Source organism: Agelaius tricolor, unplaced genomic scaffold (genome assembly GCF_023055355.1).
Source record: "Agelaius tricolor isolate 1412-34295 unplaced genomic scaffold, bAgeTri1.0.p SCAF_7, whole genome shotgun sequence".
Lineage (NCBI taxonomy): Eukaryota > Metazoa > Chordata > Aves > Passeriformes > Icteridae > Agelaius > Agelaius tricolor.
This window is the reverse complement of record NW_027269267.1, coordinates 18,871,059-18,885,637: the sequence shown is the minus strand read 5'-3', so window position 1 is coordinate 18,885,637 and position 14,579 is coordinate 18,871,059. Positions and strand designations below refer to the sequence as shown.

General features: G+C 42.5%; 1 protein-coding gene across 1 annotated transcript in view; it reads left to right on the top strand.

Annotated features, from left to right (window-relative positions):
* Positions 1–2,579: 2,579 nt before the first annotated feature.
* The window catches only part of EGFL6 (EGF like domain multiple 6), a 31,454-nt gene continuing 19,454 nt past the window's right edge, over positions 2,580–14,579 (top strand). The window contains exons 1-6 of the mRNA XM_071431151.1: positions 2,580–2,711; positions 6,632–6,741; positions 8,925–9,017; positions 11,799–11,918; positions 12,758–12,877; positions 13,558–13,692. Of these exons, the coding sequence (XP_071287252.1) occupies positions 2,644–2,711; positions 6,632–6,741; positions 8,925–9,017; positions 11,799–11,918; positions 12,758–12,877; positions 13,558–13,692 (646 nt within the window). The 5' untranslated portion in view covers positions 2,580–2,643. The remainder of the gene's footprint in view (positions 2,712–6,631; positions 6,742–8,924; positions 9,018–11,798; positions 11,919–12,757; positions 12,878–13,557; positions 13,693–14,579) is intronic.

Sequence of the window (14,579 nt, the reverse complement as noted above, 5' to 3'; positions counted from 1 at the left end):
TGTAGAGAAATTATATGAGGGGGAAAAAAATATCTAAATCTTTTTGGCAGGAGACCTGAAACTAAAGAAAATCACATCAAAAGCCAGGAAGCTATACCTATAAAATTCATCCCTGAAAACCACACAGTGGTCTCCTATTACATTCATTCATAAAGCTGCTGGAAATGGCAATCCTTGATGCACACGTGGATTGTGTAGGTATCAATTAAGATAGCCCAGGTGGGGAAAAGGGCCCATATTTGGGGCATTATGTATTAGATACTTGGTGTTGGGCTCTTCACAGGGGACTTGCAGAACTTTTCAGAGTTCAAGGCTTTAATTTGAAAATGTAACCCCTTCCTTTCCATGGGAAGGGACAGTCAAAGCATGGAAAAGAAGGGCAAATCCAGTTCTCTTCCATAGCCTTGTAGACCATCTTCCATTCCACCCTTTCATCCCTTTGAGTATTAGAGCTACTGCCTCAGAGGAAAAAAGCATATTAAATCATGGTACAGCCAGAGTTGTGTCAGGGGCTGTCCTTCATGTACTTTCAGCAAGCTCTGGAGACTGAATCTCCTCCCCTGCATGGATGCTCCAGGGTCCACAACTCTAAGAAGCTGTTCCACAGTAACTTTCAGAAAGTACCAAGTGAGACAAGTAGGAAAAACCTAAGCAGAGTATTCCAGGTATGCCCAGACAAGAGATAAATAGAGAGGGCCAATTAATTCTTCATCTTTGCTTGCTGGTGATGCTCTTGTTGGTACAACCCAGCTTGTCAGGCAAAGGAGGAAATGAGGGGGGATGAGCAGGACTCTCACACACACACAAATCCAGAGCTTTTCTGTGCATTCACCCCAAATGGGAAATGGCATCTTCAGTGGGCAAAACAGTCTTATCATGGGGCTCACTTTGGTGCAGAGATGAAAAACTGGAGTACAACACATAGCTAAGACCCAAAAACTAGGGATGGCATTTCATGAAACAATAACAAGAACTGTGTTCAGTCTAGAAATAGGATTTATAATTGTCATCCCTCTAATTTCCCATTTTGCATTCTAGATATCAAGAAAATATATGAACAACAGCAGCCATGAGGTGTGCTTTGGGATCAGGAATGTACGAAGTACAAAAAGGTTTTCCTAAAAGCTGAGGGACATTCCTGTAAGACAGGTTATATATGACCCTAGAAGCCACAGGCCCCTCCTGTATCACCTTGGCATGAAAGGGCTCCTGTGAGAGCTCAGAGCAAGGTTGGGAGGATAGTCCAGAAACTGCCCATCAGCTTTCACTTGAGAGACAGCCATGACTACAGCCTCAATAAACATTTCCCTAATAAATCACAGGGAATGGGGGAGACCCAGGGCCAGTCCCATTCCAGCAGGCAATGTGAAATACTACTTAGGGACCACCAGGGCAGACAGACCTATCCACAAGTCACTCTGTAAAAAAAAAAAAAAAAAAAATTATATATATATATATTTGAGGAAATAATTATAGCTCATAACAGACTACCTGCATCACAGTTCAGAAATTATTTTTCTTCTGACCAAAAAAATTCATCTTGAACACCAATCAACATTTTAGTGGCAAGATCAGACTCAACTAATACACTCATATCTATTTGTGGGAATAAATGTGCATAATAAAAACCATGAGTCTTTGAATTGAGTTTCAAGTAATTAGTACATTTTCTACATGGTGCTGATTTAACTAAAATCAAAAGACTACTCCTCCCATACAGGAAGACAAGTCTAATGAATGGAGCTGGGGAGTCTCAAGGTACTGCTGCATTTCAAAACTACAGCAGCACAGCTGCAAACCAACAATGGCTTTTGTGTCCAGCATCCAGGACAAAAAAAGTCTTTACCATCCTGTGCAACACATAAACAGTACTGCACAAGTTTGTTTCTTTTAAATAGATTGAATTTTAATCACGTCATTTGAATCCTGGGGCTAAATTTGCCATTTTTTGGTACCTCTTACTTCACACTGCTCCTCTCTACAAGGTGACTTAAATGTACTTTGGAGGAACATTTGTACTTTCAGAAGTCTGAAGAAATCAGCAGTAGATGTCAACAACTCGGCAGAAGTTTTTTTCTAAAGAAATTTTTTCCTAATATTCAAGTACTTAGCAGATTTGACAAAGTTTGTTCAGGGATGGTCCTGCAAGGCAAAGCCTGGAAAGCTTTCGGTGCGAATGCATTTTCCGGGGATGGAAACCCATCTCAGCGCTGGCCCGGCGGGTGCGTGCGGAGGCGGAGACCGCGGACAGGCCGGCTGTGGCACTGCTAAATGGTGATTTACCGATTTACCCATTTGCCAGCGGCCGGTCCCAGGCCGGGCCGGGGCTCGTAGCAGGGCTCGTAGCGCCCGCCGGAGCGGCACGGCTTTCCCCGGAGCGGCTTTCCCCGGGGCGGCTTTCCCCGGGGCGGCATCACGGCGGCTCCGTGGCCGGCTCCGGGGCAGCCTGCGCTGCTCCGGCCGGGACCACCCGCCCCTCTCGGGCTCTGCCCGCCCCGGCTGCAGGCGGGCCCGCCCCGCCCCGCCCGGTTATACGGCCCCGGCCCGCGCCCGCCCGCGCTCCGGCGCTGCCGCCGAGGGACGGCCCGAGGGACAGACAGACAGACAGACAGACAGCGCCGGGGTGCCGCCCGTGCCCGGGCGATGGTGGCGGCGCCCGGGAGCGCCCTGCTGGCCGCGCTGCTCGCCGCCGGGCTGGCCGCCGCGGGCAGGTGAGGGGGACGCGGGCGGGAGGGGCCCGGGCACGGCAGCCCCGCTGCCGGTGGGTCCGGGGCTGCTCCGCTGCTGCTCCGCTGCTCCCCGGCGGCCCCGCGGGGGTCGGGGGCTCCCTCCGGGCGCGGGGTGTCCGCGGGGCTCGCCCCGGCTGCGGCCGGTCCCGGGCCGTGGTGCTGAACGGCGCCCGCCCGGTTGGTGCGCTCCAGCGGGCGTGAGAGCCGCTCCACCGAGGTGCTCACAGCGGAGCTGGGGACGCGTGCTCTGGGAAAAGCGGCAGCTTAAATTGCGGTCCCGATGGGGCAATAGCTGCACCATCTGTGGGAAGGTGAGAGCACCCCCAGTTCTTGGTCTGCCAGGGTCTGTCCCTTCACCAGCAGCCTGTCATCACAGGTGTTGGGTTCTATGGAGGCAGGTATTTAACGAGATTTTGAGAGAGGATCAATAAAATCACTTACTGCAGACCAAGCCATTCCAGTGTTCCCTCTCCCAGTTCTCCAGAAGCAGAAGTGCTGCAGCAAGGGAATGGCTCGTAAAGGGAGAATTTGCAGCAACTGCATGTGAAGCCTCAAGATGTTTTTTGGTTTATTTCTTTAATATTAGATTTGTGAATGGAAACATTTGTTATCAACAAGTGGCAGTATGCTGTTCCAGCACGTGTGAGGCTGTTGAGTGGCCAGGTCCTTGGGAACTGGAAGTTCATGAGCTCCAGACCTGCTCTTATGTCTTAGAGAAAGAACATTTGTTATTCTGTGCCACCTAACACCATTGTCGAGGGTGAGGGAAAAGAACTGACCTCCAGGAAGAAGGGGCTCCTTCCAGTCAACAAAACGTGGTGGAGGGAGCCTGTCTGGTCTATTATTGACGTATTTTCGTGTGAAATGTTTCTTTTCTTCTACCTTCTGTCATTAGTATTGTTGCTGTTACTTTTCATTTCCTTATCTCACTGTTGTTTCCAGTGAATTGTTCTTACCTCAGCCTGCAATCTTTGCCTATTGTGCCTCCAACTCTCATCTCCATCCTGCTGCAAGGGGAAGGGTGAAGGGAAATTGGGGGAGCAAGACATGGTGCCGTGTGGCTGTGGAGAGAGTTGATGGGGGGACTGATTTGGGGAATACCATTCCTAAACCATAACAGCAACACAGGTTACAGCAGCAGTGCAACTTAGTCCCACTTAGTTGGAAATGGTGCTATGGATCGCAGAAATCCTGTGACAGCCAATGCAGCCAGCTCTTTATTTCAGTCTCCTCAACTCAGGTGGTCCTGGGTTGTTGTGGTTACTATTTATCCTCACTGTTCTTTGCTAAATGTCTCATAGCGCTGTCAGCAGTGCCACAGCCACACAAAATCAATTACTTCTCTCCTCCCTGGGCACCCTGGACTGCTGAGTAGCCACTTGTTACCTTTAGCACCAGTGCTGCCTCTCAGAGGACGGAGTTCTTCAGACAGCACTCTTCCACTGACCTGTGCTGTGATCTGACCTGCACAGCGTGCCTTCTCTTGCCTTTCTTTTTCATTCACTTTTTTTTTTTTGGCTGTAGATTCTTCAAGGCCAGGAATTTTTTGCACACTGAGCAGACTGTGATAAGTCCAGCCATCTCACTCAGATACTTTAGGTAGTTCCTCTGAAATCTGACAGGAATATCCAACAAGGAGGGATCAGAAGTGCCCTGTGCCTCCAGTCTACATTACTTCTTCCCCAATATCCAGGAAGGTTCATGTGACATTCTCCCAGAAAGGGTCTGCCTACCTGAAAGAATCTCCTCTTTCTAATTTTATTAAAGTGCTGAACTCCTGATAGAAATAGCTAAGCTGATGGGTGTTGATTCTTCATGGGTGAGAGGGACTAACCTGGCAAAACTGGTTTTCCTCCCAGATTTTGGGATCTAGTTGATCTTTCCCTCTGCCAAAGGTAAGTTTTATCTTGATGCTTGTTGTGGAAGTCAGAACAAGTCTTTAGACCTTCTCCAGGGCAATATCTATAGAGTTCAGCTATATTAATTTAATTTGCAGCTTTATGGAACACTTCCCAGTTTTAAGGAAAGTTTTTTCTGAAATCTTGAGAGATATTGTACACTTTATAATGACATTATTTTTTAAAATTTTGAAATAAATTATTAAATAAAACACTGCTGAATCAATTTTTCCTGTGAAAATGAGCACCTTTTGGAAAGGAATGAGATCCTTCTTCCTTCAGACTTTAGGCATTTTAACCTTTCAGGGGAGTCATAGCACTATCCAGATGCATTCAGAGGGATTTTCTGTGATGCAAGCAGAATGTACATTTACTATCCAGGTGAATTCTAGGCCACTTTCCAGTCTGCAGGCAGAACATATATTCTTTAACTTGTATACTTGCAAGTGATGTAAGCATGTGGATAACAAAATGGAAAAAGGTTATTTTATTGTCTATAGGATGCAGAGGCAGGGTACTGATTTGTCACAGACACAGAGGAGTTAGAGCTGTTCAACACACCTTTTCACCTGTCTGAAGATGTTCATGCACAAGAACATGTACTCCTGTAAACTGCATCACTGTTGATGGCAAAGGTTGGGTGGCTTCAGAACAATTTATTCCAGCACTGAAGCTTTTTTACTTGTTAGGTGACATGAAGACCATCTCTTTATTTAGAGTATCTCAGATGCATGAGCTTATGCATTTCCTCTGAACTCCCTTCTAGTTCCAATGGTTCAGCTAGTAAAAAAAAACTCTGGAGTTACACCTTGTGTCTTTGAAGTGTATGCATATATTTGTTCTACTAGTTTGCCTCAGTGATGTTTGCAGGAATTGTTTTGATGGGAGTGCAACCATTACAGATAAGTGCAGGAGGATACATGCAAAGTACTCCTGTAATGTGATAAAATATTACCTTTTTTGTGCCTCAGACTAAAAAATGCAAAAGTTCATGTCTGATGGCTTTTCTCCATCATTTTTTTTCCATCATGAGATTTCTGTTGCAGTGTATTGTCCCCCCTCAGGACCCCAAATCACTTACTACAAAGCTCTCACCAAACAGGAATTTTCTGGGTCAAAACCAACACTTTGGACTCTCTGAAGAAAATGCATTTTAAATTATGACTTGGATAAAGCAATGAGGACAGAGGATTTTGGATAAAGGAAAGAATTTCATAAAGGGGACAGGCATGTGGTGGACAACTTAAGTAACAGCAAGCAGAGGGAGAAGAGAACTAAAGCCACAGCACTCAAAAAAGCACAGAGGAGATCTAGAAGACTTACACAGTTGTGAATTTCCATCAGATTTATAATTTTGGCAATTAATATGGCAGGTTTTCCAACTCTTGCAGCTGTTGATCTCCTCAATGGCTTTGAACCCCCTGGGCTCATTGGCAGGTGAAATTAACACTAATTTGTATGGTCAGTGAGTCTCATTCAACCAGAGTGCCTGGAACTGTCAGGACTTATGCAATCACTTTGCATGTATGCCTTGGGTATGAGCCTGTAATTCACTAGCTTTTATGGGGCTGACTGATGTTCTCAACATGCTTTTCTGTAGAATCAGTCTTTCATCATCCGAGGCAATAGTGCTGTCAGTTATGGCATCATGTATTTGATCCAGTTGTTCATGTGACACAAACTGAGGCAGCCCTATTAACTTCACTGACATTAAGATGACTCATTCTAGCAAGGAGCTGGCTGTGTTTTTTTGCCTTTCAGTGTTTCTCATTAGAAAGGGTTTACCTTGCCCAGTTAATTTATTGCAGGTGAAACATTCCCATCATCCCAGTTTCTCTGATCAAATGGAAGCTTGCATTCCTGTCTAGGAATACTGCTCTAGGTTTGGTGAAATGAAAATGCCTGACAGTGGCTAAAACATAAGACAATTGTACAAAGGGGTATGCAGAGAAATGAACTAGAGCATTTTCCTGCTGGAGCTAGTGTTTGTCCTTCCTCACACAGCTCGAGAGCTCGTGGGCAGCTGGGGGCTGTGAGCCAGCCTGGCGTGTGTCGCTATGGCTCCAGGTGGGATTGCTGTCCTGGCTGGAGAAAGAACAAGGGCCACTGTGAAGGTAACATTAGCTTTCTGCTTGTTTCTTCTCTGCTGCTGCCTACTTGGTACTAATAAGGAGGTTTCTTACATGTCTGGCAGAAATTACAGAAGGAAAACTCCTGAGGAGTGAAATCTCCAAATCTGTGAGAGAGCAAATAAAACATGCTTGAGAGACCATGTCCTCAAAAAAAGCAGAGCTTTGGGTAAATGACACCAAACCATAACTTGCACATTCAAAAATTCTTATATCCAGAAGGCACCATCTGTTCTAAACCTCCTGCCCAGCCCTGGTCAGTGGCTACACTGTTACAGCTGTGGAGTACGTGCCATAAATGCAGTGTTTTCTAATGCTATATTAAGGACCCCTAAAATGATTTCATATTAGTTGGTATCCTTTATCTTCAGATTACACAGCCTCTGAGAAGCAGAGGGGTTTAACTTTCTAAAAATATAAATAAAACTCAAGCAATAAGTGGCCCTGACTTGAGCTTGGGTAGCCAGCCAGTGTTCTGGTCTGTGTGGTTCGTTTGCTTAATGACGAGACAATGACTCTTAGGACACTTCTAATTTGTGAAAGGTCTACATATCCCAAGGAAAATGCAGTATGGAATCTCTCTCTCCAATTGTACTTGGGCAAAACACAATAAAATATTGTTTTCTAAATATGTTTTAGATCTTTTTCAGATGTTGCACTTGTTGTCCCAGAGAGTTTGGCCTTTTACATCGAGTGAATTTGTATAGAGGCTTAAGATTATTCATTGCTGAAAATCCATATACTAAAAGGGAAAAATGCTAAAATGTCTCTGCTCTGTATATATGATATGCCATTTTAACAAAGGAAAAAGGGATCGTTGTAGTATTTCTTGCATTGCTTAATTGCACTTTCATTTTGATGCAAATTAATACCAGGAGAGATAACTGGAAAATATAATTTTTGATCAGCCAGTGAAGTAGGTTGTCTTGTTTTAAAGCAATAGGTTTTCATAAAATTTGAAGACTGTTCTTTGGCAAATCTCTTTAAGCCACCTATAATGTAATTCTGCATTGTAAATCCCAAAATGGTGTTTTTCTCTGCTTCGGTGCTAACACTGCAAGCTGGTCTTTTGCAGTCTTGCACCCCCTCAGTTACAGAAGAGAAATGTGTCCATCCCATGGGAGAACATCCCAAGCAGGGATGCTTTGGATCCCAGGGGAACGAGCTGGTCTTGCAGTGCATCACATTGCATTCAGGGCTGGAAGAATTGTTGAAAATGCCTCAGTCTGCAGAGTTAGTACCTTCAGTACATCTGAATGTATCTGTTAATGGAGAGAAGATACTTGAATTCAGAAAAATTAATTTTAATTATAATTTTACTATATAGTAACTAAACTTTCCTATAGTTTGCAGATCATCTTAACTACATAAGGAATCGAGATTCACACCCTGGTGCACACTCTTTCACTGTTTCCTCAGAGGCAGTCCTGACATAAATGCATGTTTGGTTTGCTCTTCCTGAATAACCTCCATGCTGACAATTAAAGTGATTTCAGGAGACTTAAGGCTTATAAAAGTCATCATTTAATTTCTGATTGATGATCCAGAGGACTTTTTAATGCATCCAGGTTAAATGTAGCCCTCTCAAATTATTGTAAACATGATGCCAATATACTCCCTGGGATGTATGCTAAGGACAGTTGCCTGATGACAGGTGTGCTCTGGATGTTCACCACGGGATAGACACGTTCCTCAGCTGTAACTGAGGAGATCCAAGACTGTAAACTGCTATAGGATTATGTGTGTCCTTTGGCTCTAGGAGAATGCTGTTGCCTCTTTCCTGCTCCAGATGCCAAGCATGGCAATTCAAGCTGCTGGCCAGCTGCTTCTCACATAGGCTTCCTAAAGAAAGGAAAAAGGCAAAAGTACAAAACTAAATGTGGCTTGTAACCACTGCAGAAAAAAAAAAAAAAAAAGAAAAAAAGAGAGACCTTTTGTCTTTACAAACCCGGAAAAAACCAAATTCTTGTAATTAATGTTAATTCCACTATTCTGAGGCCCAAATAAAGTGTTAATGAGTAGTTACTGTGCTCACACTGGAGGGAGACGTGTGGAAGATGCTGAACTTGTGCAAAACCTTTTAGGCAACTAAGCAGGGTGAAAGTTCTCAAATAGAATATTCCTAACTTTTTATTTTTCTCTCTCCTTTCTCTGCCTGACTCCACCAGCTACCTGTGGACATGGTTGCAAGTATGGCGAGTGCATGGGACCAAACAAATGCAAATGTTTCCCTGGATTTACAGGGAAAACCTGTAATCAAGGTTTGTTCATATGCACCAGAAAGGAGACTGTTTGTTTTGTTTCCTTATCTTGTACTATGGTTTTTGTAATCTTCCAAAGCAGTAAACCAGGATGTTTTCTTGCTTATGTAGAAGAACTTAAGAATTTAAGGCTTTTGCATCTGCAGCATACCAGGCAAGCTCTAAGCCTTCTTCAGCAGACAAAAGTTTGAACCTATATTGTATATGTTCTATGGGCTGATGACAAGAGCAAACTCATGTTTATAGTCAGAGGATTACGGCATGGAGAGATTATATAGGAAGATATCAGAAGAGATGGAAGCCAATTCCAGGACCCATGTTATTTTCTTAACTAGCAGCCCATGTTTCTTTTTAAGTTAATCTTCTACTCAGAAAGACTTGCAATTACATGGTAGACATGTAATTTATCAATCTGACTGGGCTGTTTGTATATGCTGATGGCATTTCTGAGAACCATCATTGGGAGTCCTTAAAATTGCATTTTCAGAAACTTTAAAAGCACCATTTTTCCCCCCATAAATTTGGAATTTGACATAGAAATATTTCAGCTAACACATTGGTAAGAACTCAGCTTTTTTTTTTTTTTTTCTGTTCCAAAATATGAGAGCCCTGTCTTGGATCAGATGAAAGGAGCAGGACACTGTGCAAAGAGAGGCAGATGAGTGAACTGTAGGTGCTATGATGGAAACATGACATAAAGGCCACACAAATGACTAGGTCTGTCCTTGCTACCTTCCTGAGCTCCTGCAGACTTTGCTTGAAAATATTGCATTGACATGCTAAACACACATTTTTTATAGTCAAACCAGCCCATTTATTACACAGTGTCTTTCAAGCAATATGCCCTAAAGATGTGCTATTAAGTATTTTAGAAAAATCCATCTTTTGCTGTTTCTCACAGGGAAAGAAGTTAACTCCTCAGTACCACTAGAGAGGAAAGGGAAACATCACCTGTGGTTAAATGTAACAGATAAATAAGTACCACTTACAACTTCACCCTCTAAACACAGAAGTTTAACCTCAAAAATTATTTGGCAGCTGAAATGTTGCTAAAAGGCAACAGAGAAGCCCTAAGCTTTTGGGTGCTTTCTGTGCAGTAATTCCATGTGCATTTGACATGGTCTCCACAGACAACCTGATCAGTTCTGTGCACTTCAGCAGGTTCCCAGACTGAGGCCTGGAGGAAGCACTGCACAGACTCCCTGTTAGCTCCTGGGCTTTTCTACCTCCTGAAGCAGGAGCAGGATTTTTTCAGTGGGGTGGTGGCTGGTACAGGCCAGAAGTGTCCAAGAGCTGTTTGTTTCAACAGTATTGCTGTATAGGTGGTCATGTTCCATCAGCCAGGCGTGTCCATACCCACTTCTAATTCACTGGCAGATGTAGCCTTGGTCTGTCCTTACAGCAGAATGTCCTGCTGAGCAAGCTCAACATGAGCTAACTAAAATAACAGAGATAAGGGGACTGTATTAGTCTGCCACCAAGTCTGAGCTAAATTAGCCTTATCTCCATAGGTTCTTTTTTAGAGCTGTGTATGCTATCTGTGCATTGTGAGAGATAGGTACAGATAAGCACTTTTGAAAATGTATGGTCTAAGTAGAATAACTTTTGTTCTCTAGTGTGCTCTGTAGTTTCTTTGTTAAGAGAGTCTTAGTTATTTAGTGGAGTCACAGTAGCACAAAAATCCAGTGTGATTTGCAAGCAGACAGGTTGTCATTTTTCAACACTGTGGGAATAATAGAATGCAACCCTCTCTCTTTCCTGGATTGAGCTGTAACAAGCACTTGTGCACCTCCACAAAGTTTATGCTTTGAATGGCCTTGAGGTTTTGTTTCAGTGGTTTGCAGGGTGTGACACAAGAACAGATGCTTCTCCCATTGGAAGTGGAGTTGCACAAGCTCGGTGCTTGACTGGAGAGCTGCAACTTTGCTGACATTGTTATCAGTCATATGTGCTGTTAAACACATATTGATGGGCTGCATATGCTGGTGCATTCTGTAAATGAGTTCCATCTATTTACTAATCACTGAAAGAGGTAGAGGTGTCAGGTCATGGAAGTAAAAAACACAGATGTTGTCCCCCTGTCATAGGCAAAATATATATCATTGTCAGCACTGCTCAGCCTATACCATACAAATAAACATTTTAGAATTATCGTTTTCTCTCTGTGAAGGATAGATGTTGGGAATTTGAAATTGATTTAGTTTCTGAAAAGCCTTTAAATTCTGGATTTTGAGAAGGATTTAGGATGTTTGATTCTCAGGATTTTGATATTTTTGAGATCCTTTTAAAGTCACATAATTATTATCATAATTTGTATTTCATTTCTGCTACTGATAACCTTGGGGCCAGTGTGTAGCTGAGAAAAATTAAAGTAAAAATCTTTGTTTCACTTTATCTCAAACTGTTTTGCTGTTCTTAGTCTCATGTTTTTGCCTTTCTAATACAGAGGTCAACTGGAGGGCTAGAACCAGAAAAAATCCATTTAAAAAACTACCAAAAAAGATTAGCTACAATTCTCTCCACCCCTCCACTTCTTCCTAACTAGCTGCCAGATGTGGCCAGAGTTTGCATTACTTTTTCAAGAGGTCTGTGTGTGTTGGTTTTACTAGCAGTCTTTCAGCCAGATGGTCTGCTCAACTCTCATCTTGCAAGGGGCTGGCTTATTTTCCATCCAGATGATTTCACTCTGGGGAACTCCACACATTAGGCAATATTATCCACCGATATGGATGAATATATGTATACAAGCCCAGCACTCACTCATTCCAATGACTTCTGCAGATGTGAATGAATGTGGACTGAAGCCACGTCCCTGTGAGCACAGATGTATGAACACACACGGCAGCTACAAGTGCTATTGCCTCAACGGGTACATGCTCATGCCAGATGGCACATGTGCAAGTAAGTACCAGAGCTGATGGAATAGGCACACCAAGGTCATCTAATCACATCTAATCCCATCAGATTTTCTTCTTGGGATGAACTGATTTAGCTTATTCAGGATAGGGTCTTTGCCCCTGCTCTCTGGTACTGTCACAGCTGAAAGAGGCTTCCTGTTTGGTAGTTCCTGGGTGAAGTAAACTAGGTCTTACTTATAGTTTGGTCTTCAGAGGTGTTTTGGTCCTAATAGAAGTAAAATTCTTCTTCATATGAAGCAACAGTCTCTTGATTTGTTGCTTCAGATGAAGAACAGCTAGTACAATCTCAGTGTACAATCCTGCCAGTTCATCTGGTGAATAAGGATGACCAAATGTATTCAAGCAAAGCACCAACACAGATAACTTTTTACTGAATTTCATGCCGTTATTCCTTGCTTTACCTTTCTGTGCTCCACCACTGATTTATTTTATCTGTGTTAATATGCTTTCAACAGTTGGTGAAAACTGTTCTTGCAAACATTTGCTGTATGATCTAAGGCTTATCTAAACTTATGAAAATAGGTATTTCTACCCATCTTTTTTGTCCTTAAGCCAGCATGAAATGGAAAGCATTCTTCTTTTTTAGCCAACCTGATTTTCAGACCTGGGGAAGCTTCTAGTTTATTGGTGACAGAGTTTTGTTTGTAGATATTATCTCATGGACTCCTCAATTTTTTATATGTTAATTTATAAACAGCTTTCTTTATAATGAATGGATTTTTGTTGTTCTGATTAATTTCTGTGTTCGTACATATCTAAATTAAAATTGTGTGATTCCTGCCTAGAATTTTGCTTTTTTGTTATTTTAAATACTGTTTTCAGGTTCTAGGACATGTGACATGGTGAATTGCCAATATGGATGTGAAGAAGTCAAAGGCCAGGTGCACTGTCTCTGTCCATCAGGTGGCCTTCAGCTGGGACCAAATGGAAGGACATGCATTGGTATGGTTAGAGAGCTCACTCAGCTTCTTTTCTGCAGGATCCCTGAAGCCATAAGATTCTGGGGAAAGGTTAGGAAGTTGTTAACCCTCCTCGCTGGCTTAAATAATGCTTCTTGTTACTCTCAGTATGATGTAAAATTTTAATATTTTTTTAAAAAATAATTTTTCTTGAGCTATTGGCCATGTAATTCTTTGGATAACTCTCATCCCCAGTAAATAATTCAATGTTTTGACATGATTTAGAGGCATCAACAGATTTGGTTTCTCCCTATTGGTATGAGGCTATTAATTACTGTGCTTTACCTGCAGGAAGCTGCCCTGCTGACATAATGTATTGTAGGATTTGGGCATTTTGTTTGGATGGGGCTTTCTTTTATTGTGGTGACCCACAATACAAATTTCTCAATTTTTCTCCAGAAGCCTCAACATTGCCTGTGAGTTTCCTGTGATGAAGAAAGCACTGCTTATAATACTTGGTACTGTGTTCTTCCATAAAGTTAGTTCACATTTTACTGCTTCACTCATAAGAACATGTGCGAAAGCCACCACCAAATATGAAATCATAAGATTTATTTATTGAGTTTATTTGTGGCAGCCAAGAACAAACCATTCTCATGCAAATCCCAGTGAGTTTTTTCCTATTTTACCTGGATCTGACCAGCATCCCTTCTCCTGCTGTAGACATTGATGAATGCTCCACTGGCAAAGCTGTCTGCTCGTACAACCGCAGATGTGTCAACACATTTGGGAGCTTCTACTGCAAGTGCCAGCAGGGATATGAGCTGAAATACACCAGTGGCCGCTACAGCTGTGCAGGTAGGAGCCAGCCCATGCATGTTCCTTCTTCATTCTTCTTATTCCCACAGAGCACATCTTCCCTGTGGTTGCCCCCAGCACCTTGTCCTGTCCTGGGGATGCTGCCTCAGAAATGGGTGGAAGATGTCACACTAAGAATATTCTTGGACTTGGAATTTTTCCCTGTTTTTCTTTTTCTATAGCCTTTTGAAAAACCAAATCACTGGCACTTACAATTTAAATTGCCTCATTGTGCCAAGTCAAGGTGTGCAAGAGCTTGTTCTCAGTTGGCAACTGTTGACTAAAAAAATGCTACTTCTGGTAAAGGTTTAATTAAAGAACCATTTTTTGTTGTCTTGCTTACAAACTGTGATAAATAAGGAGTCTCATTATATTTTTTTCCTTTTTTCATGTCATTATTGAGGAATGTGAAGTAAATGCCTTCATGACTGTAAAACAGTTATTTGAATGGTTTGGACAGAACTTGAGGGGAAAAAAAAGATTGAAAACAGTAGGTTTCAATTACTTTTCAGGTTTCTGTGCATGACCAAGTTTTTCCCTAACAAAAATAAATACAGGCAAAAAGTTAATCTTGACATTCTCAGGTGTTAAAACAAATGTCAAAGCATGCTTAACTCCTGTTTCAATCCATTGACTGAATGCTGGAAGAACAGCAAAATACAAGTTACTGCAACAGGTTCTGCAGGAGTATTGTTCAAGCTGTTGACTACACAAGGACCTGGAAGTGTTGGAACTACTACACATGCATAAAAAAGAGAATTAATGGAATTTGTTTATATTTAATTGATATTGGAAGTGAGGAGTGGGAGGAAGATCATAAGGCAGGTCTGGAGACTTAGGCTTGCATTTCATGTCTGCAAACCCTGAGAGACTTCAAGTGGAAAAAA